The sequence below is a fragment of the Schistocerca serialis genome, chromosome 2 (genome assembly GCF_023864345.2).
Source record: "Schistocerca serialis cubense isolate TAMUIC-IGC-003099 chromosome 2, iqSchSeri2.2, whole genome shotgun sequence".
Classification (NCBI taxonomy): domain Eukaryota; kingdom Metazoa; phylum Arthropoda; class Insecta; order Orthoptera; family Acrididae; genus Schistocerca; species Schistocerca serialis.
Window position 1 is genome coordinate 452,437,007 of NC_064639.1, and position 23,164 is coordinate 452,460,170.

The 23,164-nt window shown below is 40.1% G+C and overlaps 1 protein-coding gene across 1 annotated transcript in view; it reads left to right on the forward strand.

Moving 5' to 3' along the window:
* The window catches only part of LOC126456075 (glycerol kinase-like), a 281,934-nt gene that overhangs the window by 149,729 nt on the left and 109,041 nt on the right, over positions 1 to 23,164 (forward strand). The window contains exon 7 of the mRNA XM_050091829.1: positions 5,170 to 5,420. Coding sequence (XP_049947786.1) covers positions 5,170 to 5,420 — 251 coding nt within the window. The remainder of the gene's footprint in view (positions 1 to 5,169; positions 5,421 to 23,164) is intronic.

The window sequence follows — 23,164 nt, forward strand, 5'->3', positions numbered from 1 at the left end:
CAAAGTCACAGTCTAGTCACAGAGGAGTATTCCCTTTGTAACTCAGTACCACCCAGAAGTGGTACAACTGAATTATATTCTTCACCAGGATTTCGACTACCTCTCATCATGCCCTGAAATGATAAATGTCTTGCCACCATCCTTCCAACCCCTGCCACTGCCGTCCACCAAACCTACACAATATACTCATCCATCTCTAACCAACCCCTGCTCCCAACCCCTTACCTTGTGGCTCATATATAGAATTAGATACAAGACCTGTCCCATACATCCTGCCACCACCACTTACTCCAGTCCGGTCACAAACATCACCTATCCCATCAAAGGCAGGACTACCTGTGAAACCAGTCATGTAATCTACAAGCTAAGCTGCAACCACTGTGCTCCATTCTCTGTGGACATGACAACTAACAAGCTGTGTGTCTGCATGAATGGCCACTGGCAAACTGTGACAAAAAAACAACTGGACCACATTGTTGCTAAGCACAATGCCCAATACAAGATTCTTCATTTCAGTGACTGCTTCACAGCCTGTGTCTTATGGATCCTTCCCACCAACACCAGCTTTTCTGAATGGCACAGCTGGGAAGTCTCCCTGCAATATATCCTATATTCCTGTAACCCTCCTGGCCTCAGTCTTCATTAGTCATTGTTCTCACCCATCCAGCCCCTTTCCTGCTTCCATTCCAGCACTACCCAGTCCTCATTCCACCATTGCGTCCAGTCTTTTTACTTCCGTCCTTTTCTGATACCCTCCCCCTCCCCCTCCTCACCCTCGCCTGCCCTTCACTTAACCTACAGCACTTCACTGTCTTCCACCCTTACCCTACTATCCCCCCCCCCTCCCCACCGCAGCCTCTTCCTTTCCCCCACCCAGTCACCACTCCCATCATGCATTGGTGATGCTGCTTGCAGTGTGGCCTTGTTGCCTGAGACTGCAGTCATGTGTGTGTGAGTTGCGCTTGCATGTGTGTGTGTGTGTGTGTGTGTGTGTGTGTGTGTGTGTGACGTGTGATCTATTTTTGATAAAGGGCTTAGTGGCCAAAATCTTCATTTGTGACAATCTTTTTATTGTGCCTATCTTCGACTCAGCACCTCCACTATTTGGTGAGTGACTTTTGTTTAATTTATATTTAGCTACTGTAGGGACAAATGATTTTTATTAATTGTGTTTGATTATCAATATAAAGAATCACAAAAAATAAATTACAAAATGTATAAAATGTGTTACGTAAAGGAAATATGTTTAGATATAAATTCATGGAACATTATGGACGACTAAAAGTGGGTGACCCCAAGAGAGTTTAAAGCTGCTTGACATAGACCTTCATGATATGGAGCAGGTTTTGAACAGCCACTCACCTGGATGATGTACCTGCATACAACCTTTATCATCATATAATAAGTGAAGTTTACAACTCATGCAATGGGTTGTAACTCAGCCACAACTTCGCTATTGATCTGTCACTCTGATGAATTTCATGATAACTCATTTCCTTAAGTTGCCTTCTCATAGTTTCTTGAAGCTGTGGATCTGCTGTGCAGTGCCACTTGTTATACCAGGTGATATCTTACCCAGCTGCAGAGGGTTGAGGGCAGTAAGAGCGGTCACATCTACGCCAATTTGCTGTGAAGTGACGTAACTACTGTTTAAAGAACTCCTCTGTATTTTGTTGCTTTTATGTAACAATTAAAAGGTACGGTGAACAAATCTCTTAATAATCAGAACAACATCTTCAATCTGAGTCTCAGATCAGAAGAGAAGGGAATGAAATTTCTCTTCATCTTCTTTAAACTGTTTTTGGGTATTGTCACTGAAAACAGTATCTCTTGTTCTCTGCCTTCCAAAACACATCCAAGCCACGATGCTAAAGCATAAGTGATCTCTCCACAGCAGGTGGAGAAGCTCAATCAGTGTTGTGCTTTGGTGGAGTTCTGAGCTCACATGTCTCACTACAACTGTGTACATTAATCAAATCACCATGGGCACAGTGGAAAATTCTCTGCATGCTAACTACCGGAACAATGTTTTTACACAAACTTCTTTCATCTGATTGCAAGGAAGAGGTGGAACAACACCTTATGCCACAAAGGAAAAGTGATTCATTCAACAAGGCCACACATTTCCATTGATGCTTGGTTCAATCTTAATAATCCAATGTCCACTGCAGCTTTAACTGATGATTTTATTGAGTTAACAGTGGAACACATAGAGGCCATCAGCTGCAAAGCCTCATGGTCAACAAAGTGTAATGACCACATGTGTCTCCACTAGAATTGTACTCCATCATCAAATCTGCCACAGATTGCCACCTATCCTCATCTAAAAAGTGGGAAAGCCTCTGACCTAAACATTCAATGATGAACCATGTATGTCTAATACTTTGTCGTCTATTCCAGATTTCACCATGATTCCATCATGTTCCAAAGATGCTTGTGACTGTAGCACATGACCAGCCAACCAGCATTCCCATGCGTTTAGTCATAACACTCTGCCCTTTGTCAAAGCCATTTATGTCAGTTGATTTTGCTGTTTGAGGTCTGTATTGTCTCTAGAATGTTTTCCCATTCATCTTTGATCTGCTTGTATACTACTGCATCACACGCTCATGATCTAGCAGCTAGTATTGCTGTCTTTAGATTGCAGGGTCCTGATTTCAATTCCTGGCCAGGTCAGAGTTTTTCTTTGCTAGGGGTATTGATGTACAAGTCACTGAAATGTCATAAAATAGAAAAACTTGCACCAGGTACTGAGCAACCCCAGGTGAGGTGCCCTGGCCACTAGCGCCATATGATCGTTTTATAAAAAAAAAAAGTACTATGACAGTTAAGCAGGAGGTGAGAAAACCTGTATTTCATGGCCAAGCAGTTGCTCACAAGCCACACATCACACTGGTAAATGCACTGCTTGGTGTAAGGAGCATAAACATCGGACAATTGAACAGTAGAAAAACGTTGTGTGGAGTGACAAATCACGGTACACAATGTGGCAATCTGATGGCAGGGTGTGGGTATGGTGAAAGCATGGTGAACGTCATCTGCAAGCATGTGTAGTGTCAACAGTAAAAGTCGGAGGTGGTTGTGTTGTGGTGTAGTCATGCTTTTCATTGAGGGGCTTACACCCCTTGTTGTTTTGCGTGGCACTATCACAGCACAGGCCTACATTGATGTTATAAGCACCTTCTTGCTTACCACTGTCGAATAACAATTCAGGGATGTCAACTGCAGCTTTCAACACAATCGAGCATCTGTTTATAATGCATGGCTTGTGGCAAAGTGGTTACACAACAATAACATTTGTGTAATGGACTGGCCTGCACAGAGTCCTGACTTGAATCCCATAGACACCTTCGGGATATTTTGGCACGCCGACTTCATGCCAGGCCTCACCGACTGATATCAGTACCTCTCCTCAGTGCAGTGCTCCATGAAGAATGGGCTGCCATTCCCCAAGAAATCTTCCAGCACCTTATTGAATGTATGCCTGCAAGAGTGAAAGCTATCATCAAGGCTAGGAGTGGACCAACACCATATTGAATTCCAGCATTACCGATGGAGAGCGTCATGAACTTGTACGTCATTTTCAGCCTGGTGTTCAGACACTTTTGATCACATAGTGTACTTGTGCAATAGAACTGAATTATCATAAGAAAGGAGTAGCGTCTTGTGTCATACACAGTTACTTGTCATTGATAAGCAAGGAAATGGGGGAAAAAATTAACTCACTGTCTATTTTCAGGCTTAACAGTTTCCTCCAGAGTTCTTAATGGCATTTTCCCTCAATGAATAACATAACTTCCTCTGTGGTTTATAATAAATTTGTAAAATTGATTATAGGTATATATTATAGATGTATAGTATTATAGATACTTCGTTGTGGTTTCTAATTAGCAATAATCTACAGTTTTTCTTATGTAAGTAAATTAGATTACATTACAATAGCATAAAAATGTTTCATGGGCACAGCAAATTCCTAATAAAAAAGAAAATGGTACTGTAAAACAGTTGCATGATTGTTTATTTCAGTCAAAATTAATAGCTAATATGAAGTATTTCAGGAAGGATTAGATAATTAAGATGTAGATATTGCACTTAAGAGCAAACATCACCAAGCTGACCTTTTACTTTGAGGAGAACACAACATAATTACAAGAAATTAGCCCCAGCAATCAATCTCATGGGAAAACTTGGGCCATAACTCTGAAAGCATGCAGTTACGGCCTTCAGATAGTACGACTTTTAAACTTTCATGCACTCTGGTTGTTTGTCACTCGCTCCACCCTTCTGCAGCCACTTAATGACAGAGCACAAAATAGTATAGAGTGGAGTGAGGACTAGAGCTCTGCTAGTCATGTGATGTTAATGGTGAGGTAAGAGGAGGGGACGTTGGACGCATCTGCCTAACTTGTTTGGAAATCTTGTTCAAGAACAAACATTATTCAATACAAAAATTAGTTAGTTTATCTGTTTGGATTATTTAAACAATATTTTTGAATTGGTATAGAATTGTTGTGAAATGACGTTACTGATTTTCATTTAATAATTTAATCATGCCAGTCCCGTTGAAGACTAGCACATTTCCTACAGCTGTACTTCACTTTATGTTGTAAAGAAAGTAGTGGGTACCAGCAATGTTAATTAGTGAAAGGCAGTATGCTACTTCTTTAATGACACATTAATTCATTTCATTTGTTTACACTGCATTTGTGTATCACAACATAAAAATATTTGAAACAAAGAGATCTCTGGAAGCAGTGACAGGTTACAAATCATGTGCTTTGACACAGTGAACAGAGCATGTTACCAACATCAAAACTGTATTTCACATACCTCTTACTCACTCCACTGTAAGTATTTCACGCTTGAGCATTAGAAGCTATGGTGGGTGGAGCAATTGACAAACAAATGGTGAATGCAAAACTTGAATAGCTGTATTTTCAGAAGACTGTAATGGTGTACTATCAGAGTACTGGTCCAAATTATTATGTGGGTTTCAGTTGCAGGGGTTGATATCTGACAAGTGTGCTTTTTTCTCCTTAAAATAGAGGTCAAGTTAGAGATGTTCCCTCATTAGTAGCTTTAGTATTCACAAAATGGAAAAAGAAAACCATGTGAGTACAACACTTACTTCACAGTTCCCTGCAATTAAAATATGTGTAAAATTTACAGGCAGTGCAGTCAAATCATGGGCTTTTGACAACTGTAGCATACCGTATGGGTGAAAATTCACCTCCTGTTTATGCTTTGGAAGGTGCCATTGCCATTGCAGGTGTTGCATTTCGTTGGCTGAAAAATAACATCAGACTTTTGGAAAATGTCTCAGACTCAGAAAGAGCAGTAGATGCAGCTCATAGTGAAGTTTATTTTGTCCCAGCATTTTCAGGACTTTATGCCCCATACTGGCGAAAGGATGCACGTGGGTAAGTGTTTTCACTGTCATTGGTGACTATAATGCACATCATATGACTTGCAGACCTTATATAGAGACATTGTTTTTTTGCATTCTTTCATATGTAATAGTAACAGTAGGCTGGTTTCATTATTTCTCCCTCCTTTTCCTCTGAATCTTCTCCCCCCCCCCCCCCCCCCCTTTTCCCACTCCTGCCAAGTAGTGCCAGTTTTTCATTTTTTAACTAGAAAATGTTACATAATGTAGGGAAATTTGACTTTCTGCTGTCACTATCCAACATAAATGTATTAAGTAAATGAGTCATTCAGTGTATAAATAGTACATCAGAAAGAAACTGGGAATGAGAGTGTCCTATAAAACTTAACAAGAAATATAATACTGTCTGGGGAGCAATGAGGAGTTTCTATTTACCAATTTAATGCTCACTGAATCAATGATGTTGTCCATAATACCGCAAAGTGTAAGGGAACGGGTGAAGTAGGCAAGCGATCGTTCACCCTCCAGTGTGGTACACATATTTCCGTCACCACTGATTCCGCATTGCCGGGTCGCTGCCCATGCAAGTCAGCTAGCAACGTAGAATAAAGTGGGTCTTTCTGTCGGCCAGGCGGCTGTTGTCATCAGACACCCTGCTGCGTCGTCAGACAGTGGGCTTCCACATTGCATTTGGTAGGCTGTGAGGATGCTGACCGCTTCTTAGTATGTATGTAACGAGTTTTTAATAAAAGTTAAAGTAAATTATTCGACTGTGTTCAAATGCTGATCACCGGCTCGCCCTAAGACCCTCACACCCACCTGCCATCATCCTGACCAGTCAAATACCTTATAAAATGGTGTCAGATGTGGGATCCTGTGGAAATCCTTTCCTGGGGAGAGAAGAAAACCTACAGTCTTCCAATAGCGTATAGCGGTGATTGGCATTGTTCGCGAAGTTCGTGTTTTGTATCCGTGTGTGGAAGCAGCACAAGGCAGATACCATCCTCCATTGGAGCACATCTCTGCAGACGATGCAACAGATCGAGACCCAGCACTGAAGGTAGGACTGCAGCAGATATGGGCTTTGCTTGACGTGCATGTGAACGGCAATGATGGCAAATTTATAATAAATAGAGTGACCGGGTTATTCAGTATGGCAGAGGCACAACAAGATTTGCAGACTGTTATTGCACAGTTACAGGAAGAAATTCAGTGATTGAAAACAGATGCAGAAAGTAGAAGGGATGCGGGACAAGTGAATAGTAGTCTTCGGAATGTAGCCGATGAAAGCACAACAGATTCAGCAGTAGTTAAAAATTTTTCTTTGATCCCCACAGTTCCGGTCTTTCATGGGAAGTTTGATGAGGATATTCACGTGTTTTTTAGTAAACTGGAAAATGCATCAGGTTTAGGATCCTGTTGTGATTCAGATAAAGTAACCGTGGCGAAATTGCGAATTCAAGATGATACACTCGATTTTGTTACGTGTGATACCATGTGCACTCGAGCAGCTACCTATGATGTTTTTAAGCAGACACTGGTGCAACAGTACAAAGGGAAGAAGACAGCAAGATTTTACAGGGAACAACTGCACAACATGCATATATTGGATGGAGAATCTAATGAGCATTTTGCTGATCGCATTAGAAAGGTTAACGCTAATACGTATGAGCTCAGCGAGAATGATTCGCACAATGAGGAAAAATTGTTTGAAGCAGGACAAAGGGCATTAGATATGTTTTTGAATGGGTTACAGGGTGAAGTCAGTCGTGCAGTCAGATTGGCACGTTGTGAGACATTTGAAGAAGCCATACAGACAGCAGTTCGATTTGTGGAAGACCTACGGAGACCTCAAATGGACTGCAAACCGGATCGCTGTGTGTTCAAAGCTTATTCAATAACCAGTTATCATGGGAACAGGAAACAGGTGGCCAATACTAGTGGGAAGAAGATTCGGTGTTTTATTTGTGGAAGGGAAGGCCACATTGCGCGGAACTGTAGAGGAAGGAATGCAAGGAGTATGTTAAATGACAGAGGGGACAGGTGGGCCACCACTACTTCCGCCCCCAAGAAGCAATAGTTACTGTGAGCTCCACGAATGACAGTTCTGAAGGCCTGCTTGTTAACGCAATTTACCGGACAGAATGTCCATTTTCTAGTTGATACAGGGGCTCAAATTTCTCTAATGTGGTGCCATGTAGTTAAAGAGAGATGCTGGAGGCAGCCGAGCTGTACCATTAAAGGGTTAAATGGCAACCAGGTGCACAATTATGGAGAAGTTGTGATTAACTTTGTGATAGGCCAAGATGAATATGAGGCCAGAATGCAAGTGATAAGAAGTAGAGAGAAACGCTATGAAGGTATACTAGGGTTAGATTTCCATGCTCAGATCGATGTAGCAAAGAGAGAAATCCGATTCTGTCATAATGCTTGTGGTTGCAATAGGAACTCTAAGAGTCAGACTCAAAAGAATGTTAGTGACACTGAGGTAATGCGCAAACCGAGAAGCGGCACAAGTATACCGTTCCGAGTCAACATACATTTGACTGAAAGTGAGCGCATCACCCAGGAACAGGAAATACACTGTATATCGACGTGAAGATACCGAAGTGCTGAGGAAGTAATTTGTTGTTAACAGAGCCATCAGTAAACAGTGGTTTGCTATACCAGAAGCATTGTTATGTAGCAAGAACTGTCAGTGTTATTGAGGACGAACCAAATGGGAAACTGCGAGTTCCAGTGAACATTGCTAACATGAGTAATGCGGAAGCAGAATTACCACGCAGAACTACTGTGGCAACAGTATCGATCCTAGATCCACAAGGTGTGATAGGAATCCCTACCAAGGAGAAAGATGTCAAGTAGCAACTTATGGTCCAACGAATGTCAATACAGGAGAGGCAACTGTCGAAGCACGTCGATCAATCAAACAAGAGCTGGTTACTAAATTAAACCATTTATCGCTGGAGGATCAGGAAATAAACAAGAGCTGGTTACTAAATTAAACCATTTATCACCGGAGTATTGGGAAATAATTTTACCAGTGCTTCTTAGCTACTTGGATCTCTTCTGTGAGTGGCATAATCTTCCAGCAACTCCATTAGTTCAACATAGAATACATACTGGAGGAGCAGCACCCATCACTCAACGACCATACAGAATTCCTTATAGCCAACAAACCTTAGTTGATGAGATGATTAAAGAACAACTGGAAGCCAGGTTTATTGAACATAGAGAGCCATCTGATCCAGCCTGGGCCTCCCCCATCATGACTGTAAAAAGGAAATTGCCTACAGGAGAACAGAAGTACCGATTCTGTGTTGATTACCAGAAGCTGAATGCTGTGACATTACCGGATATTCATCCATTACCGGATCTTGTGCACTCATTGGATTATCTTGGTTCGTGCAAAATATTTTCTGCTTGTGACCTAACCAGTGGGTACAATCAACTGACCGTACATCCAGACGATCGGGCTAAAACATCGTTTATTATGCCTACGGGTGTGTACAAGTATAACCGTCTTCCTTTCGGTCTGCGGAATGCGCCAGCAACATTTCAACGTCTGATGGATACAGTCCTCAGAGGACTAATCCCCACACAATGTCTGGTTTACCTCGACGATGTTATTATCTTCAGTCAGGACATGCAACAACACACTGAAGGATTGGCAGCTGTTTTTGAGAGACTATGCAGAGCAAATCTTTCCTTGTTTATGTCAAAGTGTCATTTTGCTGTACCTGAAGTGGAGTATTTGGGACACTGGATAACCGCAGAAGGAGTAAAACTTAATTTTAAATTGGTGGAAGCTGTGAAGAACTATCCTGAACCGATGAATGTGAAAGAGCTACAGTCTTTCTTAGGCACAGCGAACTACTACAGATGATTTATTAAGGAGTATGCTGACATAGCATGGCCAATGACTCAATTACTGAAAAAAGGAGCAGTTTTCAAGTGGAGCTCCAAATGTTCACAAGCGATGGAAGCACTGAAAACAGCTTTGACAACAGCTCCCGTATTGGCTTTTCCAGATTTCTCAAAACCTTTCATCCTAGCAACTGATGCTAGTAATTTCACTGTCAGAGCAGTCTTTCACAGGAAATTGATGGAGAAGAGCATCCAATTTCATTCGCTTCTCATCTTTTGAACAAGGCAGAGTGCAATTATTCGACAACAGAATTATGTGCACTTGTCTATGGCATAAACTACAACCGATGTTTTTAGTGGGCCGAGAATTCACAGTAGTGACAGATCATGCAGCACTGAAGTGGCTACTCAACCTAAAGGACCCCTGCAGTTGATTAGCTCGATGGGCTTTACGGTTAAGTGAGTATCAATTCAAGGTAGTCCATTGCCCCGGGAAACTGCACAGCAATGCGGGTGGATTGAGTAGGAAAGTCAGAACATGTTTCACCATCTGCCAGGAAGAGGAATTAATAAATGCGCAAGATGCTGACACACAGTGTCAATCATGGAAACATGATACTAAATTTGGAGTTGTTGATGGGATACTGTACAAGATGACTGAAAAAGGGAACCGGATTGTCGTACCTGAAGCACTACGGGAACAAGTGTTAAAAGAATGTCATGACAGCCCATTGGCAGGACATAGTGGCAAAAGGGCAACTAACCTACGAATAGCACAACTCTATTGGTGGCCAAATCGTAAAACTGAAGCATACAGGTATGTTCCACATTGTGACTCATGCAATAAACGGAATGATGTGGGCAAAACCAAAGCACCTCTGCAAGAACTTCCAGAAACGAGCATTCCTTTTGAACGAGTAGGGCTCGACATTGTAGGACCCCTACCGAAAACAAAGGATGGTAATTGCTATATTTTGACTATTTTGGATCATTTCTCAAGATATCTATTAATGACACCAATTCCGGACCAAAGTGCTGAGACTGTGGCACAAGTATTTGTTAAGGAGTGGATATTGAAATATGGCTCACCCTTATCCATAATAACTGATCGAGGTTCCAATTTTACTTCCAATTTACTACAGCAAGTCTGCAAGTTACTGAAGATAGACAAACTAAGGACAACGCCAGCTCATCCAGAGGGGAATGGCCGAGTGGAACGGGTTCAGTGATCTCTCATGAAAATAGTAAGTCATTATGTGGGCAGCAAACATGATTCATGGGACACCTACATCATTCGTACTGAGTGCTTACAACACGAAGGTGCATACCAGCACACAGCTCAGCCCTTACAAAATCGTCTATGGCAGGTGAATGACCTCGCTGTTCGACTTCGCAGCATCAGCAAGAGGCAGCAGCAATGAACACGTCAATGACCTAGCCAGCAAAATGCAGGAAGTATGGAAGCACGTAAAGGCTCAGAACCATCAGTCCTTTTTGCAGCAGGCTGCGCAACATGATCGTGGAGCAGTCGTACCTAAGTATTGCTTTGGACACTTAGTCTATTTGAGTAATCCCGTATTGAAGAAGGGTCACGTTAAGAAATTTAAATTGCATTGGAAAGGGCCATATAAGGTTCATGAAATTATCTTCCCGGTCACATTAAAAGTCCAATTGCCGTTTTGCTCTATCATAGTGCACATGAACTGTGTAAAGCCATATTTGAGCAATCCAGCACCGGAACCAGCTGATGAACCGGAAGAACGACCCTGAGGCAGACCCCGGTAGCAGCTGGGACATCCGCAGAGCACTCCTGATGGTAACCAGCTGGTGTGCCATCAACGCCGAGATCTACAGTTCGATCCTGAGGCACCAGGTTGCCGCCGAACATGCTCCGGTGCAGCTCGAGCTTCCCCTCGTCAAGGTATCTGCTACGGCTGAGAAAACGCTAAGCGTGTGCTAAGTGTGTGTACGTTGTTTACAGCAGTGTGCAGTGTCTAATTGCATATGTGTAGAAGTGGAAGTGTGTTATTCTGTTAACAACCAACTGAGTCAGTGTTAACATTGTTCTTTTTGCGGAAGACTAACTTCTTGCCTTCATTATGTTAAATTTAAGGATAATTATTGTTTTTGCTTTGATCACTTGGTTTTATTTTAGGTTTTGTTTGTCTTTTAGAATCCTTCCTCATCAATCTGGTGTTCTTTTCAAACCACAAACTAGTATGGTAGTAGCTAGTGGCAATTGTAAGATTATTTTGAAGTATAACCTAAGTGAGGTAGAAGAGCAGTTTCAGAACATAAGTGAACTCATGAACCTTATTGAGGCAATTCCAGTCAACCATATGATATGGGATCCAGCACTGTCATGGTATCATAGTTGGGTTATGGCTAAAACCCAAGTCAAGGTAGCCTTTACCGCATGTAGAAGGGAAATTGATTGCTTTTTTAAATCCCTTACTCCACAATAATCTTGTTAGACGTAAGCGGGCTTGGCTTGAGTTTGGTGGCAATATACTCAGAACTGTCTTTGGAACCTTAACTAACAGGGACTTGGTTGACGTGAGTAACAAGTTAGAGCAGCTAGGGGAAGAAGTACATTCCAATGCTAAAGAACTCTCTGAACATTTAGTGATACTACGTGATATGCAGCAGACAATTACTAATAATACCGTGTCCATTGGTAAGGTTGTTAAGCAGTTCATATCTCATTTTAGGGATCTGTACAATGAGACTACAAGAGTCCAAAGGGAATTATGGAATGAAGTCAATATCTTGAATGTCCATGTAGAATTAAATACTTTGTTGTTTAGGATTACCGATAGTTTGTAAAGTGCATGATTAGATGCTTCTAATCTGAGGCAGGCCATTGGAACTAGCTCAGCTAATCATTTGAGCAGTGTTTTGGTGCATTCTAAAGATTTTTTGGCATTGCTAATAGCTATGGAAAGGAAACTAACTAATCCTGCGACTATGATCCCACCTGTCATTATGCAGAATTTGTATTTCTGCTACCAATTGACTGATGTAGATGCAATCATGATGGACAATGAATTGGCTCTAATTGTCACCATTCCCTTAGCAGACTCCAGACATCACTTTGAAGTTTACCACGTGTATACCTATCCAGTATTTTGGGCGCCTCTCCATACCTATGTTCAGTACCATCTGCAGGAGTATTTTTTAATTAGTCAGAACCGAAGATGTTTCTGAACTTTATCCAAGAGCACTTTGAGTGAATGTGAGCAAACAAAAAAACTTGTTTGTCCTTCGAATATCATATTTTTTGACAGTCGTTTATACAGCTGTGAGAGAGATTTTTTCATGAATGTTCAACCCCAGAACTACTGTCCCAGGGACCTGAAAACACTCACTCAACCCTTCGTACAATGGTTCACAGAAGGTATCATCTACTCTTTCAACTCAACAATTGACCTGACCATCATGTGTAACACATCCTTCTCCCCCTTTACCCAAAAGATACAAGGTAGTGGTTTTGTGGTAGACATAGAAAACTGTGAGCTGTCAAGTGACTTTTTCCATGTACCCCAAATATCCCAAGGCACCTTATATGTAGAAGGCAAGTTATCTGTAACTCTCATTTCTACTGTATTCCACAATAATACTTACTTATTTGAGTCAATGAATTCATTCAACTTTAATTTAAGTGGGACAGTCGAACTGTACAACCAATTAGTTCAATCCATAAGTACTAGCGGCAACGATTTGAATTTGATTCATGCTTTTAACAGTATTAACCAGTATCAACAAACTACTTAGAGTACCATTACTTTAAAGATTTCCACTGGACTAACTACAACTTTTGCAATAATTTTCTTATGTTTGATCACCTTTGGTTTTTATGTATTAAAGCGGTCAAAGCCCTCTGCACCTGCTGAGCTCAAACGCGTTACTGCCGGTGACATTGCAGTTGACTTGGCACCTATTGTGAATGAAGCCTAAGGTTATTAGAAGTTAATTGGTAGAGGATTGTTAATGAGCCACCAGGTAGCTCAATTTTAATCAGGAGGGTGTTGTCATCAGACACCCTGCTGCATCGTCAGATACCGGGCTTCCACGTCGCGTTCGGTAGGCTGCGAGGACACTGACCGCTTCTGAGTATGTATGTAACGAGTTTTTAATAAAAGTTAAAGTAAATTATTTGACCATGTTCAAATGCTGATCACCGGCTCGCCCTAAGACCCTCACGCCCACCCGCCATCATCCTGACAAGTCAAATACTTTATAATAGTACAATTAGTAGTAGGTACTTCTCAACAGATAGAATCTAACTGGCATTGAAATAGACTGATGCAGTGTACTAATGCATGACTAGTTGGATGGTGTAAAACCAAGCTGTGAACTGAATCCCTTCCACATCTCGACCTCCATCATTCTTAAGTTCTGGTATAACCCTACACCCATTACTCAGCATCCATTGCTGTTTTCATTCAGAGTCCTGTATCTCATTGTTCCACACATGAAGAAGAAACAAAGAAAAACTTACATTAGTAATCATTTATATAAACTTAAAAATATACTCGTAAAGTTAATGAGATGCTTACATCATTAATGCTGTATATAGAAGGTGTTAAAAAAAACTCTCAAAAATATAAACTTAAAAATATACTTGTAAAGTTAATGAGATGCTTACATCATTAACGCTGTATATAGAGGATGTTAAAAAAACCTATCAAATACTTTTAGAAGTGGTAGTACTCATCGAAACAAGAAAAGTATGTCCAATAAACATGGGTCTGGAAATGCATACTTTCTACGATAAACACATGTTTACAGGAGGTGTTCAATGTGGTGTCCATCCATGAGAAAGCACCCCTCTGCCCTCCGTCATAAGAATCATGCACCCTTTGAAGTATATCTGGATATTGTTGTACCTGCTGGCATGCACTGAAGGCGCGACCCTGTAGTATTTGTGTGTTGGCGTGGTGAGGACTAATTCCTTCAAGTGTCCCCATAACCATAAGTCTAGAGGATTGAGGTCTGGGGAATGAGAAGGTTTAAGTGTGCTGTTTTGTAGCATTTAAACTGAAACTCTAGAACTCCTGTAAATAAACTTCAACTAACTTCTACTCTGAAATTTATAAAATATTCTGAAAGATTATTCTTGTGTCAAAAGTCAATGCAGTTAAGTTATTTCTTTATCTCAGCTGTTATGAAGATTTAATACATGTAAGATGCAATCTGTTGTTATCTCACACAATTCTTCTGTTAACTTCTTTGTGAGCAGATTTTTTGTTCACATAATTTTGCATGTAAATATTAGCATAAACTGTGAGACAAAATATCAAACTGTATTTCAGTCTATTAAGAGAATGGACCCGGACTTTCACAAGAAACTAAACTAAAATCTGTCCAAACAGGCCATGAAGGCCCAATGGTACTGACTGGCCACCGTGTCATCCTCAGCCCACTGGCGTTACTGGATGCGGATATGGAGGGGCATGTGGTCAGCACACTGCTCTCCCAGTCATTGTCATTTTTCGTGACTGGAGCCGCTACTTCTCAATCAAGTAGCTGCTCAGTTTTCCTCACAAGGGATGAGTGTATTCCGCATGCCAACAGTGCTGGACAGACCATATGGTTACCCAGCCAAGTGCTAGCCCAGTCCAACAGCGCTTAATTTCACTGATCTGATGGGAACCGGTGTTACTACTGCGGCAAGGCCGTTGGCACTCTTTCATAAGAATATCTCCTAAAATATAAGTTCATCTCCTCAACAGTTAATGCCTTTGAAAGATAAGTATTTTTGTTAATTACATGTAATGCATTTATTTGTGAACCTTTTTTCAGTGTGCAACATTCGTGATAATCACTATGATTGCATTTAAAAATATCGGACTTCAACTAGCCAAAACTGTGTAGTTCATCCTTTTCTCAGAACCACAGCACATTAGTTAATCTTCAGAAGCCATTTATTTTTAAATTGATTGAAGTCTGTTATTAATTTCTGTCAAGTTCATTTTTCTTTTCCATCATGTTAATTATCCATACACACATTTTCATTATCAGTTGGCATCATGAAAATAGATTCACAGCAATATGTACCTCATTAACTGTTCTATTCTCATTGTTTCATTTTGAATTTTTAAGGGCTCTTTGAATGATTCAACATTACTATTGTATATCTGAAAATATCAAATATTTTTAATCTGAATGTCATATCTTTTACATAAATTCTCAAAATTGCTTCTTCATATTACACTGATGTTTCTTCACAGATAATTTCTCTCTATTACACAACCATATTTTAATATTTACAAATATCAGTTATGCCAATTATACAAGGTACTTCCAAAATATCTGAGAATTTTGTTGTACTGGTCAAACAAGTTGCCAGCCGACATTCCACCATTAGATGTATCGAGCTACACATTGTATCTACTGCAGCACAAAGTTGCATCATCATTGGTGCATGCAGTTGTGAGATGTAGTGGCATGTGTCATGACGTGTTTTCATGCTTCTGCAAATTTTGAAATGGGTAACATGAAGAAGCAACAGATCAGCTCGAAATTCTTTTTCAGGTTGAAACCCACTGCATGCTGACAGAGGCATTTGGCGAGAGTACCCTAAATCAGGAATCAGGAAAGAATATCTGAATGCTTCAAGTGCTTCAATAAAGTCTGAGAATCGGTGGAAGGTGATAAACATTCTGGTCGACCATCAACATGCACAATGAAGACTGAAGAAATACAGTTCATGATGTTTGTAACAGACTTGGGCTGTTGTATAGTACATGTCAACAAATTCTAGCTGATGAACTGAACATGAGAGAACATGTAGTGAAATTTGTGCCTCACCTTCTCAGCATTGACCAACAAAAGGACAAGATTCAGACTTGCACTGAGCTGCAACAAAGAGTTCGAGAGTGTCCTAAATTCTTATCCAGAGCCATAACAGGTAATGACTCCTGGGTCAATGGCTGTGACCCTGAAATGAAGCAACTACCATCACACTGGAAAATGCCATCTTCTCCAAGGCTGAAAAAAGATCGACAAGTTTGTAGCAACGTGAAGGCACTGCTGATGATTTTTTGTGACAGTCAGGGATAGGGCATAAGAAGTTTGTTCCACCTGGTCAGACTGTCAATGGGCAGTTTTACTGTGAGATTTTGAGGCATCTGAGGGAAAATGTTTGGTGCAAATGACCAGAGTTTTGGAAAAAGAAAGACTGGTTAGTGCACCATGACAACACACTGACACACAACCGCTATTATGAAGGAATTCCTGGGAAAAAGCAATATGGCAATGACCCCCCCCCCCCCCCAAACTCTGTACTCCCCATAGCTAGCCCCATGTTACTTCTATCTTTTCCTGAAGATGAAAGTCATGGTGAAAGGTTGACATTTTGACTCAATTGGAAACATCCAAGTGGAATTGCGATGAGTCCTGGACACCCTTCACCCTGCAGACTTCCAGGAGTGCTTCTAAAAACAGGTACAACACTGGGATCATTGCATACATGCCGAAGGTGACTACTTTGAAGGTGACAGAGAACATTAAGATGAAAGTACAGCTTTCTGGTTTTCACAATGAAATTCTCAGATATTCTGGGTAGCACTTTGTATCTTTACTCAGTTCTACATTATTTACATACAGTTTGCTGAATGCTAAAGTGCATTCACAAAAATTAACTACTACAAAGACAGAATCCATAACAAATGTCACAATCATTGTTAAATTACTCAAGACTTCTCATATTCTTCATTATAGATCTCATTATTATTAGTCCATATACTCATTGTGACATGTACATCATACCTCATCATTACTTCTTTTATCTCATTATTCAATTACATAATTCTTCATTACATCATATATTTTATCATTAAATTTCACACCCTTACCGTGCTCCATTAAAAAAATTATGCTGACAATAAAATTTTCTAACAGCTAATAGAATACTGAAGAATCATTATTTCCCTTTGTATAACAGGCAAGATACAAATTAGTCTAAGCGTTATTCACTCTGTGTAACATATTTTTCTTCACTCTAACCTGAAGGGCTATACTATTACAAACTTTATTCAAAACACACACTGCTACAGGCAAGTAACTTCATTTCACTTCAATGTGAACACATTATGTTAGTAACATTTCCATATATTTAGACAAATAGACTACACTGACGTGATCAAAATCATAGTATATCTCCTAATATCATGCCAAACCTCCATTTGTCTGGTGTATTGCAGCAGCTCAATACGGCATGTATTGAACAAGTCGATGGAGGTCCCCTGCGGAAATATTGAGCCACACTGCCTCTATAGCTTTAAATAATTGTGAAAGTGTTGCTGGTGCAGGATTTTGTGTGCAAACTGACGTCTTGATTAGGTCCCATGAACATTTAAAGGTATTGGTGTTGAGTGATCTGCATAGCCAAATCATTCACTTGATTTGTGCAGAATGTTATTCAAACAAGGCACGAACAATTTTGGCCCAGTGACTTGACACACTGTCATCCATGAAAATTCCATTGTTGAATGGCTGCAAATGGTCTACAAGTATCTGAACATAATTTCCAGACAATGTCAGTTCAGTTGGACCAGAGGAACCCAGCCCATTCCACATAAACGAAGTCCACACAATAATGGAGCCACCACCAGCTTGCATAATGCCTTGTTGACAGCTTGGGCCCATGCTTCGTGGGGTCTGCACCACACTTAAACCCTACCATTAGCTCTTGCCAACTGAAATCAGGTCTCATATGGACAGGTCACAGTTTTTAAGTCATCTATTGTCCAACTGATGTGGCTCAGGAGAGGCACTGCGATGTCGTGCTGTTAGCAGAGCCACTCGCGTCAATCGTCTGCTGCCATAGTCTACTAATGCCAAATTTCACAGCATTCATCGTACACCCTGCATTGATTTCTACAATTGTTTCATGCAATGTTGCTTGTCTTTTAGCACTGACAACTCTACGCAAATGCACCCTACACAAACGTCGCTGCTCTTTGTGATAAATGATACCAACAACCACTGTGTTGTCATTGGTGAGAGGTAATGCCTGAACTGTGGTATTCTTGGCACACTCTTAACCTGCTGGATGTCTGAATATTGAATTTCCTCATGATTTCTGAAATGGAATGTTCCTTGTGTCTAGTTCCAATTAACATTCCGTATTCAGAGTCTGTTAATGCCAATTGTGTGGCCATAATCAAACCAGAACCTTTTTATGTGAATAACCTGTGTACAAATGACAGCCCTGCCAATGCACTGTCCTTTTATACCATGTATATGTGATGTTGCTACCATCTGTATATATGCATACTGCTATTCCATGACTTTTACCTGTACCAAGTTCTGATAATTTTGCATACTTACAATTCTGATTTTTCCAAACATGTTTTCTGAAAAATTTCACTTTCTTTAACGTTTTGGCTTATAACAAACTTTTGTTATTTATAACTGAAAGAGAGTCATTACTTTGTGCAAAAGTTCACCATTAATATATTCCAGAAACGAAATTAAACATTTTCCCACTTAATTTAACTGACATACCATTAGCTTCCATCCTCTTAAAGGTTCTGTTAATGCTCATTGAAAGAATATTTTTATATGGTACTTTTTCAAATCTAATGCACACTTTTTTACCATATTCAGTATTCAAAATTGGGGTGCACATATGATTTGATAGCACATTACATTCAAGTACAAACTTGAAATGTCATTTACTGGCAACGTAATTGAAACTGAGATTTTATTTCATACATCACAATGCATTGTTGTAATTCTCGATGTCATTACATTGTTGTTGGCTTATTACTGTGTAGTGTGTTTGCATTAGGTAATCACAAAATGTAAGGCAAGCAGAGAATATCCTATGATGCTACTTTCAAGTGTAAAGTAATTATTTATGCTGAAAATGTGGTAACAATATGGTGGAGCGAGAGTTCAATGTACGAGGGCTATCCACAAAGTACATTACATTTTGGAATTAAAAATAAATAGAGTATTGGAAATTTTTTTTTATTATTTACAGATGAAAGCCACACTTAAATACTACTTTTCTACATAGTTGCCATTTAAATTAAGGCACTTATCATAGTGATGGATGAGCTTGGAACTTCCTTCGTCGTAAAATTCGGCCGCCTGCGCCTTCAACCACGTGGTTACCTATTCTTGAAGCTGTGTGTCGTCATCAAAACGCTGCATAGCCAACCACTTCTTCATTGCTGGGAATAAGTGGAAGTCGCTCGGTGCCAGGTCTGGACTGTGCAGTGCATAGGAAACAACTCCCACTTAAAAGATTCGAGAACTTTACGAGTGGCATTTGCCGTGTGGACCCAGGCCTTGTCGTGAATCACCAAGATCTCTGAGCCCAACTTTCCCCTGCGCTTGTTTTGTATTCCTCTTCTGAGATTGTGCAGAGTTTGGCAATACCTTTGAGAGTTTATTGTAGTGCCTCTTTCCAGGAAATCCACAAAAATCACACCTTTTCTGTCCCAAAAGACAGTCGCCATCACCTTTCTTGCCGACATTGTCGGCATGCATTTCTTGGGTTTTTGGGGGGAATTTGTGTGCCCCCACTGCATTGACTGCAATTTTGTCTCGCAGTTCACATGCTTAGCCCATGTTTTGTCACCAGTAACGATGCGATCGAGTAATGAGTCACCATATTTCTCGTAAGCGTCCAAAAACGTTAACGCTGCAGCCATTCGCTGATTTTTGTGAATCTCTGTCAAGATTTTTGGTATCCATCTTGCACAAAACTTGTGGTAACCAAGCTTTTTGGTAATGATTTCGTGCAACAAACTTCGTGAAATTTGTGGAAAACTCATAGAGAGTTCCGTTATTGTGAAATTATGGTTTTCATGGACTGCGGCATTGACTTTTTCGACAAGTTCGGCAGTCACTATGCTGGGTCTTCCAGTTTGCTCTTTGTTGTGAATGTTAGTTCGGCCATTTTTAAATTTTGTGACCCATTGACGCAGTCCACCTTCAGTGATTACGTTGTACCCATACACTTCATGAAGCTACCGATAGATTTCTATCGGTGTACAGTTCTTTGCAGTCAGAAACCTTATAACAGCACGCATTTCACACTTTGTGGCATTTTCAATTAATGCTGACATTTCAAACTGTCACAGTAACTCAACGGAGTACAGCACGAACCTCTCACTAGCACGGCAGGATGCCGACTGAGTGGCGGAATGCCATGACACCAAGATGGCGGCGCTAGCCCCGCCCCTAACGGACACAAACGAAAACATAATGTACTTTGTGGATAGCCCTCGTAGTAGAGAGTAACATTCACTTGTGGGAGAAACAGAAATTGGCATTATTTGAAACTACGTCTACTAGAAAGGAATTCATTGGCCCTTGCAAAGGGAAACATCTTTTGAAATTCATCCTTGAAAGGAGGAAGAATGGGCAAACTGTGACCAATGACACCATAAGAAACAAAGCAAAAGATGTGGTGGCAACTCTTAATATACTGTGGCAAGAGTTTAAGGCTAGTCGTGGATGGATTGATCACTTTGTAAAATGGGAAGGCTTTTCTCTACCTTGCTGTACAACAGTTTGCTAAAGGACTTTGAGCAAAAACTTCAAGAATTTCAGTGGTATGTCATCACACTTCGGAAAGAGAAGAATTTGTTGATGGGCCAAATAGGCAATGCTGATGAAGTGTCAGTTTCGTTTGATACGCCATGTAATTATGCAGTTGATGTAAAGACAGATTATCATCAAAACACAGGGTATGAAAAACAGTGCATAACTGTAATGCTGGCAATCACAGCTGATGTGAGCAAATTGATCTTGCCTAAGCAGAAAACAAGTCCCAAGGCCCCTAAAAATGAAAGCTATTCCCTGATGATGTCATTGTTCAAAATCTAGAGAAGGGATGAATGCCTGAAACCTTCTTGCTTGACTGGCTCTGAAACATGTGGGAACTGCTTCCTGGTGAGCTTTCCAAACAACAGTCAATGCTTTAACTTGATGCATTTCACATTTGTCTCACTGATGGCATAAAAAGTAAAATCCACAGCCTAGTCAGTGACCTTGTTATTATACCTGGAGGAATGACTTCTGTGTTACAACCCCTGGACTTTAGTTAAATTAGCCTTTCAAAGGCTGCATTTAGGATTAGTACAAAAACTGGCTTGGTGAACCAAAAGTGTGAATTGACTCCAAAAGCAAGAACTAAGCATGCTGCACCACACATTACTGCACACTGTATTTCAGCTGCTTGGTAAGTATCAGAGCATTAATGATTGTAAAATCATTCAAGAAATTCTGTATTTCAAATTCTTTGGATGACAGTGAAGACTGTGCTCTGGAACACCACCAAGAATTGTGGGGAAAGAGGAAATGAATCTGATGTACACTTCTCTGACGATACCAGAAATGATCGCATTAGTGAATAATGATGAGTAACACCTGCAATTTATGGTATGTTTGCTTGTGCCTCTTATAGGTAATCAAGTTAGGTATTCTTCTTTAATAATGAGTGTCTAACTTAACAGTGGTCAGTTAAATTGTTGTTGTTTTGATGGTTCATTTATACATCCATTGTTACATAAAATAAACTTAGCCTACCACTGATACGCCAACAAAATCTTTTGTATGATTTCCATTTTTAAAATGGGGGTGCGCATTACATTTGTGGCGCCGATGAGATCGACACCAGTATCGATCTGAGCATCATCTTTGAACTGAGCAAAACATTATCTTTGCGTAGTTCCGCCATCCAGTTCTGTGTAAGCCTTTCTTGTGTGAAGATGTGAATAAATGAACTCCTGATTATAAGGTGTTGTTTGGTGTATCTCACCTGAGCATCCACCTCACATTCAATGGTGCATTTGATATTTCAACACTGATCTCTGTTACTGGTAGTAGAAGACAAATACTTTTTCTTAAAATCTACAGATATGATAGCAGAAGAAGAGAGTGAACCAGTAAATAAAGATGGGATTCATCTAGTTGTAGAAGCACTATTTGCCAGATAGTGTATTCATTAAGGACAGTGTACCCCTTATTTATTTATTTTTGCACAAAATTCGTCTGACACTATGTTCCCCAACCCAGTCTTAAGCGTTGGGTGAAATCCGACATTTACTATTGATGTTCAGAGACAATACAGTACTATAAACCACAAAATTGAATATATGGCCTTTCACAAATATAATTCCACTGAACGTTGCATCATATATCCTCTGCTCTCTGTTTACTTGGTCAACAAATTGTAAATTTTTGGATACATTTATTAATGGCAATGCCATAACAGTTTCATTTACTTTGTCACAATTTGATTTTTCAATCTTTTCTTTCCTTACCAGCATATCTTCTGCATCAACTTTATTTACATCAGTCTTAAGCAGGAACATTTTATTTACCTTGTTGACAATTCTTGAAGTTTTATGTACTTCTTCAAACTGACATTTGTCTCATTGTCATTCACTGTGTCATTGTTCTCATTTACAACTTCCTCATCCACTTCTACATTCCTCACCTCAACAATATCTACTTGCTCTGTTTGGGAAATCATTTCATAACTACTGCCAGGACATGATTGTACTCCTGCTACACTGAATCTATGTTATTACTCATATCATTAACACCCCTGCTGATACCTAATTTTGCATTGTTAATAAACTGCTAATTTAGTCCAATTCTGCATTTAAACTGCTGCTGTCACTATAGTCTTTGCCCAATTTTACACTTAATCTACTCATGTCTTTTCTGAGACCACTGCTAGTTTTTTGATTGGTTTATTTGATTTCTACCCATAAACTGTCAAATTTAGAACCCATATTTGAATTTAGACTGCTGATCTCACTTTCATGATCATTCCTAATTTCATCTATTTTTTGATTAGTTTTTTTCATTTCTGTTGTAAAATGAGTTAACATCTCACTTATACTTAGTAAACACCCATCACCATTAGTGCCCAACAAT